The sequence below is a fragment of the Anser anser genome, assembly GCF_964211835.1.
Source record: "Anser anser genome assembly, chromosome: 6".
NCBI lineage: Eukaryota > Metazoa > Chordata > Aves > Anseriformes > Anatidae > Anser > Anser anser.
Genome location: NC_139726.1, coordinates 37,187,633 through 37,197,387, shown reverse-complemented (window position 1 = coordinate 37,197,387; position 9,755 = coordinate 37,187,633). Strand labels below are relative to the sequence as shown.

General features: G+C 46.3%; 2 protein-coding genes across 2 annotated transcripts in view; one reads left to right on the top strand and one right to left on the bottom strand.

The window, feature by feature from the left end:
• LOC310902053 (uncharacterized protein) overlaps positions 1 to 9,755 on the bottom strand; it is an 85,187-nt gene that overhangs the window by 9,681 nt on the left and 65,751 nt on the right. The window lies entirely within an intron of this gene.
• TMEFF2 (transmembrane protein with EGF like and two follistatin like domains 2) overlaps positions 1 to 9,755 on the top strand; it is a 120,803-nt gene that overhangs the window by 109,143 nt on the left and 1,905 nt on the right. Inside the window, exons 8-9 of the mRNA XM_083842925.1 lie at positions 3,626 to 3,749; positions 4,857 to 5,015. Of these exons, the coding sequence (XP_083699051.1) occupies positions 3,626 to 3,749; positions 4,857 to 5,015 (283 nt within the window). The remainder of the gene's footprint in view (positions 1 to 3,625; positions 3,750 to 4,856; positions 5,016 to 9,755) is intronic.

The following is a 9,755-nucleotide window of genomic DNA, read 5'->3' as shown; positions in this document are numbered from 1 at the left end:
CCCAATTTCCTACCCCAGCAAAATAGCTCATCATCTCAGCATGTCCCTGCCATCCAAAAAAAAGGTTGGAGAGCAATGTTCAACTAGGAGACTCTTCTAGTACTCAAGATGATAAGCTGCTTCAGTCTACACAAAGTAGCATCTGGCCTCAATGCATTTAAAAATAATCTGTTTTGACTAGTGTATCTCATATGATAGGCTATCATGTCATGTTCTGACAGTAACAAAAGATGCGCACAATATGAAATGTCATGTTAGGCTAAAGACGCAAAAAAATGTTGCAGAAATGCAAAGATGTTGGTTTCATCACACTGGCATTTTCTGTCAGGAAAACGCTCCAAGAAAAAAGTTCCTGAATACTGTTATCAGGAGGGTGAGGGTGTACTTCTTTTTAAAATCAAGAGGAGAAGCATTTTGAGGATTGTGGCAGGAATTACATTTGTCCAGAGGTAGGAAAGACTGGCCGAGTCAGTCCAATTTTATCTTTAGGCTTTACACCTTTCTGTCTCAAATTCTAGCCATCAGAAAAACATACGAATTCATCCTTCTGGTGCACACAGTTGCCAATAACAGTGCCGCAAGCCTGATGTTTGAAGAGTTGCTACTGAATTTAGCATTACTGCAACCTGACTAGCTGTGCCTTTGGTCCCTGTCATTGCTCTGTGAGTGCTCGGTGAGCGTGTGGCAGAAAGTGGGCAACTTCATCTTTAGGCTCTGCTCTTTGTAGGCATAAGGCTGGCGTGGTAGAGGGGCTCCTTAGCTCGGTGGTGCTGTGATCTGATTAACGAGGATTGCCTCCAGCACTGAATGTACAAGTAATCCAAAATTATAATAAGGGGGGGAATTGTAATTTATTTGACTTAATGCCTAGTTTTCATTTCTTGAACTTTGTCAAGTTCTTCCATCATTTGTATTTGAAGAATATTTTCCTTCATATCCTCCCTTTTTAGAAATGATTTACGGATCTTGTTCCACAGTTGGTACCACCGATGTAGACCCTGGGATGTGTTGGTGGCAGTTGCTGTCTCATCGATGGCTGTATTACTGAACAGTGCACAGCGCCCTCAGAAACGTGAGCAGGCAGTTCAGTGTGAAGGAACTTCTAAAGCTCGTCTCAGTGTTTGGATCTCAGTTTTGAGTCTGAGAAGATGTTTTGTGTAATGAGAAAAATAACCTGTTTTGAAGTTGGGGAAAGATTTTGGGGGAATTCAAAATGTGCCTGAAGAGGAGGGGCACTTCTTAGTCTGAACTAAATGGTACCTTTATAGTGGTCTGCCTTCTGAATGACTGAAATGGCAGATCAAACTAAGAAATAAGCTTTTCCACCCTCTCTGCCTTTATGTTCAATTTCTAACTGCTCTAGAAGAGTCAGCAGTCAAAACAAGAGTCTATGGACAACTCATGTCTGAATTTTGTGGTTTGTTCCTAGCCAGGTGATGTGTTAGGAAGTGTTTGTCCTGTTCAAGCGCTAGCAAGGCCTAAGGCCATTTCATTTTAATTCAGCAAAGCATTTTTTCCATCCTAACATTACACTGTAGGTGTAATTACAAGTTCTGTGGGATCCTAGATTTGCTTAAAAGTGTGCTAGAGACCCTTTTAAGGAAAACACAGTTTCTACCCACACGATTGTGGGAAGAGGGAAAATCGTTCGTCTCTTTACCGGCCTACACATGGTGGAGAGCATCTGCATCCCCCTCTCAGGTCCTGGCGGATCGGGCTGTCCTGAAAGTAACAATTTCCCTCACCATCTTGAAGCATGCCTTTAAGAAAACTGAAACCAAATGGTATCTGACTGTTTTAGTAACACTGCCGGCTAATCCGAGGGAGGAGGGATCCTCACGCTGGCTGGTGCTGGTGCACAGGCATCACACAGATGTCGTGGTACCTAGGAGGGAAGGACTGGAGCCCGACACACAGGCACAGGCAGAGCACTCTCTTGTTCTGCAGAAAGGAAGCAAACTTCCACCAGAGGAAGATTGGAAGGAAACAAGTAGAAGCAATAGAAAAAAAATTCAGGTTAGTAAGGATCCCTTATTTCTTTCTGCGTTTTTCAGGACAGAATCCTAGAGTCATTAAGGTTGGAAAAGGCCTCCAAGATATCCGGTCCAACCATCACCCTACCACTGATATCACCCACTAAACCATGTCCCTAAGCACTATGTCCAACCTTTCCTTAAACATACTTGAATGTGGACCATGGCAGAGGTCCAGCACAGCCAGCAACCATCGGGCACGGGGCACTGCATGTGGATGGAGCCCAACAAGTCCTGGGACATCAGCATTTCTGGGAAGGTCCATTGGTGGCTGGCACTTGCCACACACATACAGTGTTGGTAGGACAGAGGCAGCCTCATAGGAAACTGACAGGTTCTCCTGGAGACCAGTGCTACTAGCTCGGTGTCTGCTTGTACCTCCCTAGGGACCCGCAGGCTGGAGTATCTCATGGAAGCATAGGAACTGAATCCCTTCTGTTTAATAAAAAAGGTGGAAATTCAGTACTGTTGGTTCGGTTTATGACTTCATGGGCTGTGCTTTTGTGTTTGCTGCAGATTTCTTCTGGAGGTTAAGAGAAAACAGCTAGGGCTGTGGAAGAAGTCTAGCATTGCTTCCTCCCATCCCTTCAACCCTATTCTTTCATCTCTCCCAAAGAGGAGAATGTCATGCTTGATCCCAAAATGTCCTGAAAGTCCTGGAGATGAAAGAGCAGTTCGTGCTCTCTAAAGGGATGTAGAGGGTGCCCTGTCATTCATGTTTTCTGGGAGTTTGTCCTTGTCTGTCTTAACATAAGGACAACATCGCCTACTTTATTAGTGCAAGTTGTCAGAGACTCTTAAAACTCTCCTTGGACAGCAGCAACAGGAAAGAAATTCTTTCTGAAAATCTGAGTCTTGGAGCTGCCGCACGCGCTTTTCCCACAGGTGGGAGGATGCCTAGGCATGCCTGCAGCCGGCCACGTGGCTGAGGGGCACAGCACGGACCGCAGCTGGGCCTTAGCACCCAGGGGCTTCGTTGGGAGGATGCAAGTGCCTCAGCTCACTAGTGTGCAAATGGCATTTCCTCAGACACCATGAAGTTTTTCTCCTTTTTTTAAAAAATAATCGTATCTAGATGACGCTATCACAGGAAAAGGAGTATTATTGTTTGAGATATGATAAGCACTGGTTACATGGAAAAATTTGTTTCTGGTAACTGTGAAATATTGTGATTATGACTTCTCCCAAACAGAAGAGGAGTGCATCCTAGATTATATTTCAAGCCAAAACAAGCCTTGCCTGGGGGTGAGGGGGCAATCTGTAGAGGGTAATGGAAATGATGGAGCATCTCTCATGTGCAGCTCTGTAATCAGTTTGGGAATAGTCAGATTTTGTTTTTCTGGTGTCTCATTTGCTGTAACTCGACAGGAATTAGCTATGCAGAAGAATGACAGAAAACCCTGCAAAGCTTTACGTCTGCATCAGTTTATTTTTCTCCTGCCTGAGCACCTGTTTCAAGATGCCAAACCTTGTCTTGCTTCACATAAACATCTTCCGCATCTCCTCCTTTTGATTTTCCTCTCTTTCATACGTTGTGTTCTTCACCTTGCCCTGTGCTGTCAGGTTAACGTTGCCTTCACTTGTGTTCACAGAGAATGCAAATAAACTGGAAGAAAGTGCACGAGGGATCTACATCCCCTGTCCAGAGCATTACAATGGCTTCTGCATGCACGGCAAGTGTGAGCACTCCACTAACATGCTGGAGCCGTCCTGCAGGTAACCCTTGTCCTGCTGAGGAGGGAAAGCTACATGCACGGAAATATCAACTTACAAAAATACTTACTCTAGATAAACTATGGAAAATGATGGTAACCTCGGCCCTTTGTGCTGCAAAATGGATTAGGATTTAATTATTCAACAAAGTCCCCGCTTTATGTGGCAAGGCAGTATTGAGTTATGCACAGTGTTAATTGATTGTAAAAACACTCGGTAACCTCCAGGTGTGTTTAAATATTTTTGAAACAGCACAAAGTGCACAGGCAGCCACCCTCGGTCTGAAGGAGAGGGGTGCCACCAGGGCTCTGTCCCCAGTGTGGCGGGGCAGCAAGATGGGGTTAAGGAGGTCCCCCTGGGTGGGAGGTGGCTTTGGAGGACGTTAGGGCAGCATGAGGAGGAGTGGTGAAAGCACCGTGGTTGCTGCTGCTGTTGACCAACTTTTGCTTCTTCCTGCATGGGCTTTTTAGTGGAAACAGAGCTAAAGGGGAAAGCCGCTGCCCGTTCCCCAGAAACACAGAGGGGAGCTGCAGGGCTGCAGGACGGGAACCGGTGAGCAGCGCAGCGGGCGGCACTGGGGTGGATGGTTGCAGCATCAACACGGGGTTTTTTATAGCAACCAGACAAAATGTAAATGATGTATCCACTTGCAGGAACATCTAATCACATTTCATATGGAGCTTGGATGATTGCTTATCACCTCCTTAGGGGTAATCTGCATAAGGAGCCACAACTAGATGGCTTTCAGCCCTCCCCCACCTCCCCAAAGAAAGGGAGAAATCTAAAATATGTTGTGCAAGGTACTAAATGGATTCTTTTTCTGACGTGCGAGTGCTTCCACCGGTGCTAGATGAGTTGTGGTCCTTTGGGCACCTCCCAGCACAACCTCTGTGGTTTGCACTCACAGACCTCAGTGACACAGGACTTGGAGCCTTCCCTATGAGACGTCCAAGAAGGCACCAGTGCTCTTGCTGGGGACCCATCCTGCAAAAAGAAAATGCATAAGCTCGTGCTTAAGCCACTGGTTATTTATTTATGTTTTAGATACACTTTGTTTCAGAGTTGTTCAAAATTGGCAGGTGTAACTGGAAGAAGTATTTTTCATTTCAGATGTGATGCCGGCTATACTGGACAACACTGTGAAAAAAAGGACTACAGCGTTTTATATGTGGTTCCAGGTCCGGTACGATTTCAGTATGTCTTAATAGCAGCTGTGATTGGAACTATCCAGATTGCTATCATCTGTGTTGTAGTCCTCTGTATTACAAGGTCAGTATCTCTGATACTTTGCAATAGAAAAAAAAAAAGGACATTTTTTCCTGCTTTATGCACTGATTATACAGATTTCTGCAGTGACACTTGTGATAACAAATACCATTTAATTCACCAGCAAACAGGTGATATCGCCTGGTCCCACCAGCCAGTGCTCCTTTATTGTTACAACAGCATTTTTACTTGCTTTTTAATCAAACTTAGGTGGCGATGGTTCCTACAGCAAATGAAGGTTCCTATTTTGTATTCAGATGCTTGGACAAATATTGTTCATATAAATAAGGGGGATATAAATACGGCAGCTGGATCAACACTTAATAAAACTAATCGTATCTCCATCTGGTTTCCTTAAGGGCCCATTCCCTTAGTCCTAATCAGGCAAAGCATGCAAACTTCTAAGCCTGTTTGCAATCCCATTGATTAAATGATTTCATTAGGCTCGTATACATGTTCAAAGGTACTGCACATGTTTAAGGTCTAAACTAGACGGTGGCACACCAAGCCATGTGTTAAATTATTTTTTAATGAGGAGGAAGGGCTTATTTGAATGGAAACAACAGCCCCAAGGTGGCTCAGAAGGGAGGGATAAACACAGTCCCTCCACGTGTGCTTCCCCTCTGAACTATATGATTGTCTCTGGGAGGGTTGGGGGTGAGTTCTGAACTTCAGGCATCTTCAGGCTTCTCTCAGAAATCACAAGGTTAAATTCACTCAGCTGGCAGCACCAATACAGCACTCTTTTAGAAATAAATTTCTATAAAAAACACAAGAAAGTAAAAGCTAGGTATAACACCTCTGTAGAAAACAAAATTTCTAATATATTTCAGTCCCTCTGTTGCACTACCTGGTTGGAAGACAAACGTAGCATTTCCTCCTGGAAAAGACAAAAAAAAAAAATCGTAAATCCTTCTCTGGCCTAAATGCATAAAACAAAACCATCTGATGAAACCAAGCTGTTTTTTTGGCTAAGCTGAGGCCATCAACTCAATGCTAGATGCTGGAAGAGGCAATGGATAATATTGTGGTGGTATTCGCAGAAGTAATTCAAACAACCAAAAAGGTTGTGTAGGAAGAAGGTGGTGTAGTAACTGATAATGGAAAAAATGCTTAGTATCATTTTTTTGAGCGACTGTGGTTTTGGCACCTTCATGCAGTAAATCAAAGTACCTTATACTGAAGAGTGAAGACAGTATGCGCTGAGTGATCTGGCACTGCAATGCAAATTACCTATCACCCTGTTTTCGTACATAGATATTACCTTTTCCCACAGACTTTGTAACCAAGTTAATTTACGATCTTTTGACTTTTCTCTGTAATGCGTGTAATTACTGCAGAGCATTCTCCATCCCGGCATAATGATTTGAGATACATTTGCAAAAGTGTACTCTTAAGTGGCTTAAGAGAAATCCATGTGACAGGAGAGTGTTGTGGCAGCATATGCATAAGTAATTGAGTTTTTGAAGTCATCTGCTTCAGAGAACCTGACTGCACTGGTTTGAACTCCCTGCCCTGAACTCTTGAAAATGCTAAAACCCCCCTCACAGCTTCCTGGGAGAAAGCAGTGAAACTGCACGCAGTCAGAGGCCAGTACAGCCACATCCTTCGCTGCTCTTTTCAGTGCAGCTTCACCTAATTAATTTATCAAAAGAGCTTGGTGCACTGTGTCCCAACCCTGCACTTGAGCTGCATGAGAATACCACTGTAAATATTCTAGCTGTTGTTACTGCTCCTAAAATCTTACCTGTAAAATGGTGCATATACGGGTGGTGGCTACCAGTGCTGGAAGGCCCTGATTTGGGCTTCAAGGGCTCTGCTCCTTGATGAGCTTGGCCCCCTGGCTACTCATCACTAGTGCCAGCAGAAGGAAGGCACTGGGGAAGGCGCTGGGGTGGAGGATTAGGGGACCACTGAGCAAGAGGTACGGGGGAAAGTGATGGAGCACGGGCCCTGCGCCAGAGGACTTTGAGTGTAGAGATAAGGCAAAGGGCAGGCAGCAATGGAAACGGAGGAGGATGGTAAATAACGTAGGTACGGCCTGGTGTCATAATGATTTTCAGCAGTTTTCTTTATGGCTTTGCATTTTTTAGTGCTTCCCTAATGTTTAGTCACTGCAGCTTATTTATGTGAAGAAATAACTTAATTAAAAATGAATGCGTAATGCGTTTCACCTGCTATGAATCGCACTGTGAGTAACTCACGCTTGCGAGCAAGCCCCAGTGGAGGGTGGGCAGGCAGCCCGTGCTCTGGTGCCTCGTTCACACCGCTGTGACTGCCGTGGTCGGAAGGGAGCGCATCTCCACCGCCAAGCGCCACAGAGGTCTTCCGGTAAAAGTTACGGCTGAGGAAAAGCTGTCACTCTGTTTTTAGTAAGTGATTATTACATCTGAAAGGCTGGTTAAATGCCAACACCCCTCTTAAGAAACCCAGACACAACATACTTGTAAGTCCAATAGCATTGCATTTAAGCAGTCGTCGTGTCAGAACCTGGCCCTGGTGCCTTTCCAGAGTACATCTTTGCTTCCATCGATCGGTGCCATAGTGTATTATGCAATGAAAACACGGGTATTTTGGGTTAAGAGATGCTTTCTCATAGCCTTAATTGGAGTAATCTCTATGGTTGAATCGATTTCTCTCAACCTCGGACTGAGTGACCGTGTAGGTACTGTCAGATTTTGGGGAAGCACCTGCAAGGTGCATGTCTCCTTGTGTCCAGCTGGAGCAGTCCATACCCTCTGTTCTCCAGGAGCACACGGCCACATCCCCCGGGACTGCTGACTGCCCTGGCCATCCCTCAGCCACCCACTCCCTCCGTGTTTCTTACAAAACCACTCCAGTTTTCCCACTGGCCACATCAGCTGTGGCTTCCCGGCTGAAACTGCCACCAAAGGCTTTTTTTCCCCAACTCTGCTTTGCTTGGCTGGGACAGACCTGGTTCAGATCCTTGTCATGGGGGACGTGGGAGGAATCCTTGGTCACCCTGCCAGGTCCTGCTGCGCCACCGCTGGCAGGAGGGGCAGGAGAGGCCACCTGGGGATGTCGGGGCTGGGAGGCTGTCAGCACACACCAGGTGTGGGGCTGAATGAATCAGCCCAGCGTCTGCTAACGATGGCTCCCCGACTTGCTCGGGGAAGGTTGGCGGCCTTTTGGGGAGCAGGCAGTGAACAATGAGTTTGTCGTGAAATCACAAACTAGCCCAAGTCTGCATTACTTTCATAATGAAAGCTCTGCCATAACCTCTGAGTGCGGTGGGAATGCCAGCCGATTTTTCCCGTAGTAATGATAGCAGACTGCTTTCCTGCTTCCAAGCAAGGAAAGAGGCAAAATTAGCACACAGCTATACAGTTTCTCATGAGGGGGTGGTCCTGTTGGCTTAAAAGTGCGACAAGTCAGGACAATCTGACCCATATTTCGTTAGACACTTATATAATTGTGTTTCAGCAATGTGAAATGCTTCGTAAGTCCTCATGCTCTTGCTCTTATTTAGCCTTTCAGTTGGAGTCATGAAACTATAGCATCATTTCCATTCAACAGGGAAAAAAAAAGCCCTAGCCTTTTTGATTGGAAAGGGTCACTGAAATTTTCACTGCGTTTTGCTGCTAGAGAGTGACTTGACAGGGAGCTGAAGGCAAGTGCCATGAGCTTGCATGGCACTGAGAAGGGGTGCCCCCCCCCCCCCCCCCAGCATGACCTATAGGGCTTCACAAAGTGCCGCTGAAGGCAGCTTCATGGCACAGAAAAACAAGTCAGCTCAGTGCAGAGGGATTCTCCTCCGTGTCAGCATGCTCTGGGGTGCTCCAGGTGGGTGTAACTCCTACTGAGCATCAGCTGGAGACAAGAGGAGCGTGGCTGCCTCAGGAGGAGCTTGTTCCTTGCTCTCTGCAAAATGCCAGCTAGGTCACCCCCGTGAGGGACTGATCCTATTGCTGGCTGGTTTTCTGTAGCTCACCATTTTCCTGCTGATCCCACAAATACAAGGAGTGCGAAGATCTTCAGAAGGTGTTGGTGTCACCCTGCTGCAGTTCTGCTAGCCCGGCAGTTTCAGCTACAACCCTTTGGCTTTCCATTGCTTGTAACCTGTGACTGTCACCAAGGGCTGGACATCCCCACACTTTCTGTCTAAGGGTGCCTCTCTGTGGAAGGAAACGTTCCCCATAGCCAGTGCTGCTTTGGGTGCAAGGTTGAAACATGCCCTTGCCAAGGAGCACCATGAGGTTTGGTCCCAATGCAAAAGAGCTTTGCTTTTGCAGCCAGTCAAAAGAAAATAAGGCTTTGTCTTTCCAGTGCAGCTGCTGTAAGGAGTGTAGCATCCACAGGGAAAGGTGTGGACACCCACAGGGAAAGGTGCTGCCCACTCTTGTCCCAAGCATGGAGCATTTCCCTGGAACCTGATAGCGGCTGTAGATGCTTAGCTCTTCAGGACAGTCAGCAGGAACATCTACTGCTGCATCTGCTTTGTAAATACTTTCTGGGCCTGTGGTGCCGGGCAGGTGAGCGTGAGACCCTCCTAAATTGTCCAACAGCACCTTGCTGAAAATAATCTCAGTATTTTAAATAATTGCCCAACTACAGCTGAGCACCACAGCACAGTAGGGGCTGCAGTAAGGAGCAGGAATCTTAAAAAGTTTCCCCTACCATGCTTTTGTTTATGGCTTGGTGTTTTTGTCCCCTGACAATACGGGGTGAGGCACAGTCCCCTCGACATCAGCCAGCCCTTCCCATCGCCTCGAGGAGGAAACC